General features: G+C 40.5%; 1 protein-coding gene and 1 gene segment (V, D, J or C); both read left to right on the forward strand.

Annotated features, from left to right (window-relative positions):
- Positions 1–4,865: 4,865 nt before the first annotated feature.
- LOC128587767 (40S ribosomal protein S9-like) lies at positions 4,866–5,582 on the forward strand. The gene has a single exon (XM_053594130.1). The coding sequence runs from the start codon at positions 4,910–4,912 to the stop codon at positions 5,492–5,494; it is 585 nt and encodes a 194-aa protein (XP_053450105.1). The 5' UTR covers positions 4,866–4,909; the 3' UTR covers positions 5,495–5,582.
- A 6,752-nt stretch (positions 5,583–12,334) lies between these two features.
- Positions 12,335–13,241, forward strand: LOC128587710 (immunoglobulin heavy variable 3-23-like). The segment is given in 2 exon segments: positions 12,335–12,482; positions 12,586–13,241. Coding segments are annotated over 2 exon segments (702 nt in total).
- The last annotated feature ends 1,658 nt before the right edge of the window (positions 13,242–14,899 follow it).

Here is a 14,899-nt window from a genome sequence, read left to right on the forward strand (position 1 = left end):
TAGAGGATTGATGGCTCTTTACATATTGATTAATATGAGTTCTCTATAGATCCTAGTTATCAAGCTTTTGTCCGATTCATAATGTGCAAGTATCTTTTCCCCTTCTGATGGTTGTCTATTTGCTTTGGTTATTGTCTACTTAGCTGTACAGAAGCTATTCAGTTTAGTTAAATCCCACTCATTTATTTTTGTTGTAGTTGCATTTACCAATGAGGTCTTCTTCATGAAGCCTTTCCCCAGGTCTATAACTTTAAGTGTTTTGCCCATACTTCCTTCAAGAATTTTTGTTTCATGCCTTGGATTTAAATCTTTTATCCATCTTGAATCAATTTTCATGAGTACAGAAACTTGCGGGTCCAGTTTCATTCTTTTACATGTGGTTATCCAGTTCACCCAGCACCATTTATTGAATAGGGATTCTTTCCCCTAGTTTATGTTCTTGTTTGGTTCATCAAACATTAGGTGGCTGTAAGATGATACTTACATCTCAAGATTTTCTACTCTGTCCCAGATGTCTATGTCTCTATTTTTGTGCCAGTACCATGCTCTTTTGATCACTATGGCTTTATAGTACAGCCTAAGGTCTAGAAGACTGATGCCCCCAGCTTTGTTTTCCTTACTAAAAATTGCCTTAGCTATTGGGATTTTTTCTGGTTCCATACAAACTGAAGAATTACTTTTTCCAAATCTTGAAAGTATGATGTTGAAGTTGTAATGGGAATTTCATTGCCCCTGTAGATTGCTTTGAGAAGTATAGACATTTTAACAATTTGAATCTTCCCAGCTAGGAGCATGGTATGTTTTTGCAATTGTTAGTATCTTCTTCTATTTATTTTCTTAGAATTTCATGATATTCTTTATAGAGATCCTTCACCTGTTTTGTCATGTGTATGACCAGGTATCTCATTTTCTTTGAAGCTACTGTAAAGGGAATTTTGTCCTTAATTAGCTTCTCATCTTGGCTGTTATTGGTGTATACAAAGGCTACTGATTTGTGGACATCAGTTTTATATCCTGAGATTTTACTTTATTTATTTTTATTACCTCCAGGGGTCATGGGGTTGAGTCTTTGGGTTTCTCTAACTGTAAGATAATATCATTGGCAAAGAGGAAGAGTTTGACTTACTCTGCCCCCCGTTTGGATGCCCTTTATTTCCTTCTCTTGCCTCATTTTATCAGACAGAACTTCCAACACTATGTTGAACAGTAATAGTGATAGAAGATGGCCTTGTCTTTTTCCAGTTCTAAGTGGAAAAGTTTTCATTTGTATTCCATTCAGTATGATATTAGCTATGGGTTTGTTATAGATGACTTCTCTCAGTTTAAGAAATGTGCCAGCTATGCCTATATTTTTCAGAGTTCTAATTAGTAAAACATGCTGAATTTTATTAAATGCTTTCTCTGCATCTATTGAGAGGGTCATATAGTCTTTATTTTTGCTTCTATGGATATGGTGAATTACATTTCTGGACTTGCATACGTTAAACCAGCCTTGCATCCCTAGGATGAAACCTACATCATCATGTTGTATGGCATTTTTAATGAGAAGCTAGAATCTATTGTCTAGGATTTCATTTCTAGAATTTTTGCATCTATATCCATGAGTGAAATTGTTCTGAAGTTCTCCTTTTTAGTTGGGGCTTTTCCTGGTTTGGGCATCAGGGAGATGTTTCCTTTGTAGAACATCTTGGGGAAGATTTTTTCTTTGTCAATTTTTGGAATGGTTTCTGCAGTATGGGTATAAGCTTTTCTTTGAAACTTTGATAGGATTCTGGTGTGAAGCCATCTGGACCAGTGCATTTCTTTCTTGGGAGGTTTTATTGTTTCTTTGAAGTCAGTGCTTGAAATTGGTCTTTTCTAGAAATCTAGTTCTTCGTGATTAAGTCTAGGGAGAGGGTGTGATTCCAAGTATTGATTCATTTCCTCTGCATTATAAAATTTCTGCACATAGATTTTCTTCTAGTATTCAGAGAAGAATTTGTTGCATTTGTTATTTCCCCTTTATTCTTTCTGAAATAGATTACTAGAGATTTTACTTTTCTGTTTCTAGTTAGTCTGGCTAATCTATTTTTTTTATGTCTTAAAAAAAAGAAAACAACTTTTGGTTTCGTAAATTTTCTGATTTTTTTTTTTTGTGTGTGTGTGTTCTATTTTATTAATCTCTGATTTAATTCTGGTTATTTCTTTTCTTCTCTTGAGATTAGGATTAGATTGTTCTTCTTTTTCCTATTCCATAAGATGGTTTGTAAGTATGTTGATGTAGTCTCTGTTTTTCAAATGTAGGCATCTACTGGGATGGATACATTTTGCTCTCAAGACTGCTTTTGCAGTTATTGGCTTTAGTAACTTGTATCTTCATTGTTGTTATGTTTGAGGAATTTGACAATTTCTTATTTACTCTCTTCCTGAATCCAACTATCTTTTAGCATAAGGTTGTTTAATTTCCATGCCTTTGTATGTGGATGAACATTTTTATTGGAGTTGAGTTTTTGCCTTGAGAAGTGACAAGGTATAATTTCTGTTCGTTTAATTTTGCTGAGGTTTGATTTATAGGATGTGATCTATTTTGGAGTATGTGCCATGGGCTGATGAGAAAAATTCATATTCTTTTGCTTTGGGATGGTGTGTTCTATATATTTCCAATATTTCAGTTGTTCTAGGGTCATGTTTAATTCCTTTGTATCTTTCTTTACTTTCTTTTTAGAGGACCAGTCCCCTTCTGTAATGGGGGGTTAAAGTCCCAAGCTGTTGTGGGGTTATGGGATATCATATTGCTCAGACCCTTCAAGGTCCATTTCATAGATCTGGAAGCATTTAAGTTAGGTACATAAATTTTAAAATTGAAATGTCTTTTGTATTGTTCCTTTGATCAGTATGAAGTGCCAATTTTCTCTTTCTTAACTACAGTTGTTTTGAATCCACTTGTATCTGAGAACAATACTGCAACCCCACCTTTCTTCTGATTTCCATTTGCTTAAATTACTATTTTCTATACCTTGACCCTGAGTCTTGATTTTTCCCCCAAGGCAAGGTGTGTCTCATGGAGACAGCATATGGATGTCTTATGATTTTGTTATGCAATAGCCAGCCTGGGCCTCTTCAGTGGGTGAATTCAATCCACTCACATTTATTGAGAGTATTGATGTGTCTTAGAATTTTATTCATCTTGTTATGAGAACTTCTATTGTGTAGTTTTATCCCTGGTGCCATTGTGGAAGTTACATTGTTTACTTTAGTGGTGGGCCGTTTTGGTGTTCAGTGTTGAGAAAGGGTCTAATAATTTCCTCTAGCGCTGGCCTTGTTGTGTTGAATTTCCTCAGTGTTTCTATATATGCAAAAAATTTTATCTGTTCTAAATTTTCCAGTTTACTTTTGCAGGATACAGAATTATATGCTGTAAATTGTTGTATTTAAGAATGTTGAAGGTGGATGACCATACTCTTCTGCCTTGGAAAGCTTCAGGTGAAACGTCTGCAGTCTACCTAATGGCTCTGGCCCTGTACATCAGTTGACACTTACTCCTGGCTGCTTGCAGAGATTTGTCTAGCTTCTTGACTTTGTACAAGATCATTATAATGTGTCCTGGAGAGGCTCTGTTTGAGTTGAGATGACCCACAGTTTGATATCCATCTGGAAGAAGTCGGTCAGTATCTTTAGTAAAACTTGTTTTCATTTTTGATAGTCTCCAGTAGGGTTTCCATACTTTGGGACAATCTTCTTCCCTTTCAGGGATTCCTATTACTCATATGTTTGAACACTTCATGGATTCTCATGGTTCTCAAAGTGCCTGCTCTGCTTTCTCGCTCTTCTTTTCTGCCTCTGTAACTATCTGGGTTAACTTGAATGCTTTATCCTCTAGCTCTGATGTTCTTTCTTCTGCATGGCCTAATCTATTTTTGATACATTCTACTGAATATTTGCATTTTTTGATTGTCTCATTCATTTCCCTAAAGTCTGCCCTATTTGTACTATATTCTACATTTGTCTCACCTGACTTTTGGTTCTTTCTATTTTCAAATCCATTCCTTTTATTGCCTTCATTATCCATGTTTTAAATCCCCTTTGATCAACTCCATTAATTCTTTGTAGGAGGAGTCTTCAGTAAAACCTGCCTCATGATCCTTTGAAAAAGGTGGTCTATGTTTGCTTTTCATGTTGGTGCTTCCTCATATATTCTTCCTTCTTGTTCACCTCCTGGTGCTCCTTTTTCTTTCTCCCTTCCTCCTTGGCTTCAAATTACCTTGCCTCAGAGGTTAAGTGATGAAGAGGCCACTTGATATGAGGTCAAAAGGAGGAGAAGAGTAAAGAGTGAGCAGGAAGAAAGAAGAGGAAAAGAAAGAATGAGAAATAAAAGAAGGAAATAGTAAAGTAAAAGCAAAAGAAAAAAGTTAAGGGTAATAACAGAAAAATACTGAATAAGAAGAGAGGAGGATAGGAAGAGAGTATCAGCTTGATTGAAAAAATGGTATTCATCAGCACTGTTCTTAGAAAACAGAGGTAACTCAAGGATTTTGAGAGGTGAAGCTGTGCTGGGTGGGTTCCTCAAAATCAGGTGCTCCTTACCATCCCAAGCAGAGCCAGACTATGCCAAAATAAGAAAATAAAAAGAGAAAAAAAAAAAAAAAAGAAGGAAAAAAATTGAGTAAAGATGAAAAAGAAATAAAAAATTCTGCAGAGTGATCTTGCTAATACTTTCATCCTAGGGCCAAAATAGAAGAGTACCTTGGCCTCCTTGAGCCAGACTACTGCTGTGGCCTACCTGCCAAACCATAGCTTTTTTACTCCATCTCTCAGCAAAATAAGAAATAAATAATCATAAAATAAGAATAGGTAAAGGAAATTAAAAATACTGTTACATCTTTTCTGTTACCCGGATCTTGTGTTTGCAGACGGATAAGCAGCACCAAACATGCCAGTGGCCCGGAGCTGGGTTTGTCGCAAAACTTATGTGACCCTGCGCAGACCCTTCGAAAAATCCCACCTCGACCAAGAGCTGAAGCTGATCTGCGAGTATGGGCTCCGGAACAAACGTGAGGTCTGGAGGGTCAAGTTTACCTTGGCCAAGATCCGCAAGGCCGCCCGGGAGCTGCTGACGCTGGACGAGAAGGACCCTCGGCGTCTGTTTGAAGGTAATGCCTTGCTGCGGAGACTTGTCCGCATTGGGGTGCTGGATGAGGGCAAGATGAAGCTGGATTACATCCTGGGCCTGAAGATAGAGGACTTCTTAGAGAGGCGCCTGCAGACCCAGGTCTTTAAGCTGGGCCTGGCCAAGTCCATCCACCATGGTCGCGTGCTCATCCGCCAGCGCCATATCAGAGTCCGCAAGCAGGTGGTGAACATCCCATCCTTCATTCTTCGCCTGGACTCCCAGAAGCACATTGACTTCTCCCTCCGCTCTCCCTATGGGGGAGGCCGCCCTGGCCGAGTGAAGAGGAAGAACGCCAAGAAAGGGCAGGGTGGGGCTGGAGCTGCAGATGATGAGGAAGAGGATTAAGCCCACCCATCACCTCCTGGGTTGGTGGATTGTCTAGTTTTCCAGGAAGATAATAAAACAAGGTTGACACTTTGGAGTTAAAAAAAAATACTGTTACATCAAATAAAGGAGAGAGAAGGAAGAGGAATAAAGAAATAAATGAGAAAGACAAAAAAAATGGAGGGGATTTTGTAACTGTTGCAGAAGTGACTTATGTGGGAGAGATGAGACAGGTAGAAGAATCTCTATCCAAAGAGAAAATGTACTGGAGTGATATAGGAATAGACAATAGATAAGGCTAAAATACTGTAAGCACAAAAAGCAGGATCCCTTGCTCTTGACAAGAGGAAAAATGAAAGTTTAGAAAAGATCCAACCAAAGAAATTAGCAAAATAAATAAATCAATCAATCAAAATTAAAAAGAAAGCTCTGATAACCAATAATAAGCAACCTCAGCAACAAATATAAGAAGAAAAATAAAGAAAACAACACTAATAACTACAAGAAAAAAGAAAACATTTAAAAAATTTAAAAATAATTATAAATGTACATATATAAAAGTATATACATATAGCAGAAGGGTCCTACTTTAGTAGCACTATGTATGTGTTAGAATTGACTGCAACGACACCAGGTGGCGCTGTACCATGAGGGGATGGACAACACCACTGGTCAGCTCCCTCAAATTTCCAGGCATAGACCAGTTTCCCACCTTAATTTTTCACCGTCATCACCTGATCATCTCCTGAGCATTCAGATCTCACCAGGTTGGGATCTTAAAGCTCTCCAGAATCCTACAGAGGCAAGTCTCACCGTGTCCACTGCCAACAGCTCCTGTGGGGTGCAGGAGTCCCTGAGACCTGTCATTAGTGAAGTTCTGATCACAGCAGGTGAAACTAAGAAGGTCGTGTCTTAGGGCCCTAGTAAAAGGCCCACCCTCAAGACCTTCTCCCAGCCTTCCCACAATGGCCACCTGGCTACTGAGACCTTCCCAGTATGGCTGTCTCAACCGCTGCCAAACTGATGGCAAGTCCACTCCAACCAATGCTGCAATCTACTGTACACTCTGAGGGTGTACCCATTCTTCCAAGCTGTCTATTAAACACAAGATTTCCCCCTGAAAACTGCAAACTCGAAAAAGGTTTCCTCATGTCCTGGACATCAGCAGAGGGGGTAGTTGTTGCCACCAACCTGCAAAAACTTGCCTAGTATGTCAGAACTCCACCGCTGCAGTTCGTGCACTATATCCAGTACATCAACAGCTCAGTACACACCCTGAGCCAAAGCTCCAAGCAGGATCTCCAGCCAGCTACAGCGTGGATTTCTTGGAATCCCCAGTTGTACTAAAAGAGCTCCGTCCAATGATCCTTCCAGTCTGCCATCTTGCTCTGCCCCTCAATCATCAGGTTATTCTGACAGACTTAGGTTATCTCTCTGCTTCATCCTATCAAGAACATCACACAGCCTATGGGGCCTCAAAGTGGAGAGTTACATTGGTCATTTCTTTTTTATTTATTTTTTTTTCCCTTTTATTAAGTCATATACACATAGGTAATGAATTATGAATTTACGCATTTGTGAGGTACAATGTATTGATTTATAATTTTATTATTTATATTTTATTTATTTTTATTGATTTTTTATTTTATTATTTTCTGACAGACAGGGTATTCTGAAAGACTTAAGTTATCTCTATGCTTCACCCTATCAGGAACATCACACAGCCTGAGTAAAGAGAATCATGGGGCCTCCAAGTGGAGAGTTACATTGATCATTTCTTTTTTATTTATTCTTTTTTACTTTTATTAAGTCATATACACATAGGTAATGAACACATTTATGTATTTATGGGGCAAAATGTGTTGATTTTTTATACAATTTTGAGTGCTTACATCAAACTAATTAATACAGCTTTCACCTCATTTACTTAATTATTCTGTTAAGACATTTATGTTCTATACTTGATAGATTTGACTTGTATCCTTGCAATATACTCCATAGGTGTGGTCCTACCATTTACCTTCCCTCTATCAAACCTCTCCCCTCCTCTGCCCTCCCCCTACACTTCTCTCCTTCATCCTGGGCTATAGTTGAACACTTCTGCACTGCTGGTGGGAATGAAAGCTAATATGTCCCTTTTAGAAAGAAGTTTAGAGATTACTCATGGATCTAAAAGTAGACCTGCTGTTTGATCCTGCAATTCCTCTACTAAGTGAATATCTAAAAGACCAAAAATCACTTTGCAACAAAGATAATTGCACCAGATTGTTCATTGTAGCTCAGTTCATAATTGCCAAGTCATGGAAGAACCCCAAGTGCCCATGGACCCATGAATGGATTAATAAGTTGGGATATATGTACACCTTGGAATACTATGCAGCATTAAAAAAAGATGGAGAATTTACCTCTTTAATGTTTACATGGATGGAGCTGGAACATATTCTTCTTAGTAAAGTATCTCAAGAATGGCAGGAAATGTACCCAATGTACTCAGTACTTTTATGAAACCAGTTTATAATTACTCACACTTTCTTATGAAAGAGAGATCACATTAGTCATTTCTGTGTCATTTATCCTCTTCATAACAGACCAGCATCAGGTCCTCCCAGAGCTCCTGATCCTACGGTCTTCCTGCTTCCAGAGATGGCAGGACTCTGCTGCATGTGCCTGGTAGACCTGAGTGTGCTGTGTCCAGAACTTTAACCAGAGAATTTAACTGAGGAGTGGGGACAAGAGTAGCACCTTAAATGGTCTCAGTTCCCAGTCATGGGTATATCTTTAGGCCCTTGTTTTGTTCACATCTGCAGGTCACTCAGCCTTGTGTCCAAAGAGGAGGTATGGCCAAATCTGTGACAGGTGTGGTACTACTGGAAGCAGACTTGTGAACGGAGGTCAGTACAGTGATCGAAGTGGTAATATATTTGGCAACAGTAAACCTACCGATGTATCGGTTGTTTGTTGCACCAAAGCAGGAAACAGGAATGGCCTCCAATGTAATATTCTAAAGGGGCTCAAAGTTAGCTTGCCTTTGGGAGCCACTCTAACCCACAGCAGGGCAACTGGCCACATCTCATCTCCAGTCAAATAAGTTCCTGGACATATTTTGACAATGTGTCTTTGTAAAGCATGATTTATCTCATCAGTTTGTCTCACCAGTGCAGTCTCAAGAGGAATGTATGTTTCAGCTAATTTGTAATTCTTTGCATGCTTGTTGAGTATGTTAGAAATGAAGGAAGGTCCATGATCACTTTGAAGGGTATTGGCATAGTAAAACCACAATTTCCACATTCACCTCAGGTGCATTTTGTCTTGATTTTCTCCTGTTCAGAGTTTTCATTGACTGATGTATTGTTAAATGTAGTATGAGATGAATTGGTTCCAATATCCATTGGTTTCTGTCCATTCGCAGAGTTCTTATCCTTCTTTCTTTCTTTTTCTGGTTTTTTTTTTTTTTTTTTTTTTTTTTTTGAGACAGAGTCCCACTATGTTGCCCTTGGTAGAGTGCTATGGTGTTACAGCTCACAGCAACCTCAAACACTTGAGCTAAACTGATTCTCTTGCCTCAGCCTCCCCATGTGCAGAGTTCTTGAATAGAGTAAGTTTGGCCATTTCTGGACACAGATGCTACCCTGACCAAGAGAAAGAGCAGAGACTTCCCTGACTGCTGTGTCTGAGGCAGGAGCTGACCCTGCCCACCTCAGAGCCTGCAGAGACCCCAAACCTCACTCCCTGTATCAGGTGCTGCCCCATGTGCAGGGAGCTCAGACTGCCCCCTCTGCTGACAGTGAGGGTCTGATTGTGGGCTGAGAATCAGAACACTTGAATTTATTTCTAAATATTACATTCCTCAGAGACGCAGGTGATAATCCAATCCCTCTACCCCTGACATGTTTTTTTTTTCTTTATTGTTGCATATGTGAGGAGAGTAAAGTGTTGCCACATATTTACCTGAATCTATCTCAAATATACTGAATTTTTGAGGAAAACTTCGTGGTTGGATGAATGTGGATTGAACACTTTTTACCAAAATACGTGTGTTTAGTAATTCAATATGTTGTCTTGAAAGCCAGAAGCTGTGTTCACAGTTCACTTTGAAACACATCTATGTTATATGTTTTATAATCACTCCTGGGTTTTTTTTGTTTGTTTTGTTTTTTGGTTTTTGTTTTTTTGGGTTTTTTGTTTTTGGTTTTGGTTTTTTGCAGTTTTTGGCCAGTACTGGGTTTGAGCCAGCCGTCTCTGGCATAGGGGGCCGGCGCCCTACTCCTTTCACCCACAGGCGCCGCCCATCATTCCTGTTTTTTTCACTCCGTTTTGTCTTTGCAATTTGGTTTGCATGACTTCCAATGACATTTTTTCAAGCCTTGACTTCACTTGCAGGCTGAGCCAAGCCAACTGCTGAGTGTGCACAAGGCTCCTTCTATTGCAGAGCACAGTGCTTCTGACTGTATGAAACTCCGTCTGATATTAATGTTTCCATCTGTCAGCAGAGTCACTGTCCAACCTTGTGCTCTTCCCATGTTTTCATGTAGAGATTTTACGAAATATGCTCAGCAATTAGATAGCTCTAAGTGCTCTGTCATATTCAGATGTTTTGTCTATGAATCCTTTGGTCTTTCTCTCGGATGTATCTTACATACATGTCGATAACCAGATAGGTTGTGTTGGACAGCTGATGTTGCCTTGTTAGTTTATTGGATCCATTTTCTGCCTGTAGTTTCTCATATCACATCTTTGCTGGACACTTAGTCTACAGTTTTTCTGAACCTCCTCAGAGGTACCTCTGAAGTCTGTATTTTCAGTGTTGACCAGAGTTGAATCTGTTCGTTCTGTGCCCATCAGAGACTTCAGATTTTTCCAGTGACACCTTGTCTCTGTTCTCTGCTTGGCTTCATGTTGTCCCCTATGCTCTCCTGCAGAGGCTCTGTCTGTTCCAGCTCTTCCACACTCATTCCAGTGTGAAACTTACCTGACAATTGTCATGGTGTGGAAGGATTTGGACTAAAGTAAGAGTCTCTGACCTACTCCTGAGCTGTATTTCTAGGCAGGCATCAGACCAGGGTCTGGGTGCTGCCTTCCAGGTGTTGCTGCCTCTGCTCCAGTTGAGCTGATGGTCCATGTCCTCCTACATCTCCTCCTGGACAGAGTGTCTCCTATTAGTATTTATTGTTCTATCTCACAACCCCAGTGTTTCTCCATCAGGGTCCTCAGCTTCCAAATTTGATTCCCTTCCCTGCAGATCAAGGCCTTTATTCCACTGGGAAGTTTTGGCTCTGATCAAAACTTTGGTGGGGACCACTGTGTCCTTCTCAGTTCCTATCAGGTCTGCTGTGCCCCCTGGATGCCATATTGATGATTTTATTGAAAATAAAATTTTTAAGTTTATAATGGTAATAAAATAGGTGAGTCAAAATCCATTTCAGAAGTGTGTGCTCTCTGTCTCTCTCTCCCACAGTAAATTTTGGTGAAAGGGAGACTTTTGTGACTGTCCTTTTTCCAAAGGGAAGAGATAAGAGGTTAGAAACCCCTTTGAGCATGTGACACCAGAGAATTCCCCACCATCAAGCCTTTACCACACTCAGCTTCCAGCAGTGAAAGACACATTCAGAGCTTCATCCTCTCACACCCTACACTGTATGTGGCAGACTCTGCCCCAGATCAGATAACCCACTGGCCTTGTTTACTCCTGCAAGAACATGTCTCTCCCCACGTGTCAAATTTGTCGTTGGTTCTATAACTTCAATTATCTGAAGTATTAAGGAAGGTTTCCCACATTGTTTCTCTACAGTTTTTGTGTTGTTGTTTTAAAAATAAAAACAAGAAACTGCTTCTCACCTATGTACAACTTGAAGATGAATGACATATATACTAGTTAGACCCTGAAAATGTAAGAGTTACATATTGGTTAACAGCTTAATGATTACATTAAATTTCCGCAGTGGAATACTACCCTCAGTAGAATTTTTGACTGTTTTGTACATGCCATGATATGGATATATTTGCAAGCATATGTCCTCAGTCTAGAAGCAAAAGTAACAAGCATAAAATCTATATTATTCCATTTATATGAATTTTACAAAATGAAAACTAATCTAAAGTAGTATATGAACAATGAATATTTGCTTAGGGAATTAATAAAGAAGGAAAAAGGAAAGAGGGAAATATAGAAGAACGGAAGATAAGGTTAAAGGTATTGATTTGTTCACTATCTTTATAATGATTATGGATATGCCAATATTTATAACTTATACACTTTAAATATGTGGTTTATATGAATTATACCTCATTCAAGCAATTACAAAAATAATAAAATACTGAGAAAGAAGAAGTGACAGAGAATAAAATGTCCCAAATCCCTATAAATTCAACTCCATTAAACCTAATCCTCTCCATTTGGGGGTAAAGTCTCAAAGTGGCAGAATTACAAATGTTCCCATTACAGAATTATTCAAACCTAAATAGGCAGGCCCAACTTTATCCTGGAGTAGGTTCAAGGGTCAGGGAAGTTTAGTGCTGAGGACTTCATGCTCAGATACCAAAAAAGTCACTCTGACAAGATGGGAAATACTGTACACATCTCAGAGACTTTCCATGTGAGTCTCACATTTGTAACACGGAACAATCAGGACACGAACAACACATGATCCATGTCTACGTGTAAACAGGAAATACAATGATGGATGCTAAGATTATCACATTACAAGCTCATAATAAGAATTTATATTTTCACAAGAATTACCCTGTCATATTCCTGCCCCAGCACACTCACACCTGCTCTGGCCCAGCCCTCTCTCAGGGTCCCACCCAGACCTCTGATTTTGCAGAACGACATGCAAATATGGCCTCCCTCTTCTCATGAAAACCAGCCCAGCCCTGACCCTGCAGCTCTGGGAGAGGAGCCCCAGTCCCGGGACTCCCAGGTCTGCCCACTCGCTGCTCAGGACTGAACACAGACGACGCACCATGGAGTCTGGGCTGAGCTGGCTTCTCCTGGTTGCTCTGTTACAAGGTGATTCATGGAGAACTGGAGACTCGGAGTGTGTGAGTGTATGTGAGAGAGAGAACAGAGGGTGTGTGTGGAGGTGTCTAACCAGGTGTCTCTGTGTTTTCAGGTGTCCAGTGTGAGATGAAGCTGGTGGAGTCTGGGGGAGGCTTGGTCAGGCCTGGGGGCTCCCTCGAACTCTCCTGCGCAGCCTCTGGATTCACATTCAGCAGCTTCGGGATGCACTGGGTTCGCCAGGCTGAAGGCAAGGGACTGGAATGGGTCTCAGCAATCAGTGGTAATGGTGGTAGCACATACTACCCAGACTCTGTGAAGGGCCGATTCACCATCTCCAGAGACAACGGCAAGAACACTCTGAGTCTGCGAATGAACAGCCTGAGACCCGAGGATACCGCGGTGTATTTCTGCGCAAAGGACAGACACAGTGAGGGGAAGGAAGTGGGAGCCCATACACAAACCTCCTGCGGAGTGTGGCCGCTAGGGGGCGCCCGGGACACAGGCGAGGAGTCACCCAGGGCAGGTGCTGGGGGTGGGGGACGGGGGCTCAGCCCTGGTGTCTGCTCTGGGTGGTGGTTTCCTCTCTATGTAACAGTTTCCTCTGGGGAATATCTCTGGATTTCTGATTCTGTGTTTTGTTCCGACATTTCTGAATTGGATGTATTTGAGCAAATAACCAAAAACCTCCCTGCACAAAAGAGAGAGAGGAGCTTCCCGTCACTTTATATTGTCCCCAAATGGACGTTAATTGTGAACACTTTGGACTAAGTCAGTAAATCTATTTTAAAAATTTCTCTTGTATCCACAGTGCAGCACAGAACACAGAACTGAAAGTGCCCCTCGTCAGCAAGCAAGACGACACAACTCCTGGACCTCAGGGACAGAGGGAGGCACCTTCCTAAGTGAGAGGACAAGACCCCACGGCGGTCAGTGTCTAAGCAACCAGCTCACAACATCCAATGCAGTGGACAGATGCCAAGGCGGAGAGGCCCCACCAGTGTAGAGTGCAGGTGTTGGGTCTGACGGTGTTACACAAGCACAGTAAGGGAATGTGGGAAGGTTAGTACCACAATTACCCAGATGTCTGCTGACAGAAGGGACATTCCTCAAGAATCCCAGCCTCGCTGAAATTGGGATCGCTCATGGCTTTCGTACTGGTTTGGTAGAGGGGTTATTGAGGGCTCCCACTGCAGAAAAATATTTCTGGGGTTAGAACCTCCACTGGCGTTTCAATGAGGGTGACCCCAGGAGGCCTTATTAGATTTTCCATGTGGGGGGAATAGTATAGGATGAACGGATGTCCCTGAGGTGTCAGCAGTGAGACATTTAAAAGTCAATTCTGATACTAATTTCACTCAGCAGCTCTAAAAGAAAAGAAACAGTTAAAGAAATGAAATATTATGGATGGAACTGGAGACCATTCTCCAAAGTACCTCAGGAACATGAAAAAAAAGACCACATGAACTCACTATTAAATTAGAACTAACTGATGAGCACAGGGTTGCACAGAGGAACATAAAATTCAGGTAAAATCATCAAGAAGGGAGGCTGTAAGTGGGAAGGTAAAAGAGCTTCCTAATGGGTACAGTAAGCACTATTTGGGTGATGGGCACACCTTTCGCCAGGACTCAATCTTTGCAAAACCAATCCAGTTAACAAACACATTTGTACCCACTCATACTTTGAAATAAGAAAGGAAATAAAGGCCAAATGAATACACATCAACCATGTCTATAAAAAAATAGAAAGAAGTTTATAAGTACAGAGTAATTATGATGATAAGGAGAAGTAATTAGATAGATGTCTTTGTGAAATGTCTTGAGGGAAAGCTTTTCACTGTCACAGATCATGAGGTTATTATTATTTTTTATTGTTGGGGATTCATTGAGTGTACAAAGAACCAGGGTATACTGATTACATTTGTTAGGTGAAATCCCTCTTATAATTGCGTACTGCCCCCAAGAGATGTGTCATATGCGATGATCCCCCATCACTCTATCTCCTTCCCTCTCCCCTTTCCCCCATTCTCCACCCTCCACAATACTAGGTCATCATTTGTCCTCATATCAGAATTGATTGCATTGGATTCTTTCTTCTCCATTCTTCTGATGCTTTACTAAGAAGAATGTGTTCCACCTCCATCCAGGTTAACACAAAAGATGTAAAGTCTCCATCTTTTTTAGTGGCTGAATAGTATTTCATGGTATACATATACCACAGCTTGTTAATCCATTCCTGGGTTGGTGGGCATTTAGGCTGTTTCAACAATTTGTTAAGTGTAAACTGAACTGAAATGAACAGTCTACTGCAAATGTCCTTATGATAAAATGATTTTTTCCTTCTGTGTAGATGCCCAGTAATGGATTGCAGGATCAAATGGGAGGTCTAGTTTGAATTCATTGAGGATTCTCCATATTTCCTTCCAA

The sequence above is a fragment of the Nycticebus coucang genome, chromosome 6 (genome assembly GCF_027406575.1).
Source record: "Nycticebus coucang isolate mNycCou1 chromosome 6, mNycCou1.pri, whole genome shotgun sequence".
Taxonomy (NCBI): domain Eukaryota; kingdom Metazoa; phylum Chordata; class Mammalia; order Primates; family Lorisidae; genus Nycticebus; species Nycticebus coucang.

Coding starts and splice junctions, on each gene's coding strand:
- LOC128587767 (XM_053594130.1), top strand. CDS start 4,910: ATGCCAGTGGCCCGGAGCTGGGTTTGTCGCAAAACTTATGTGACCCTG.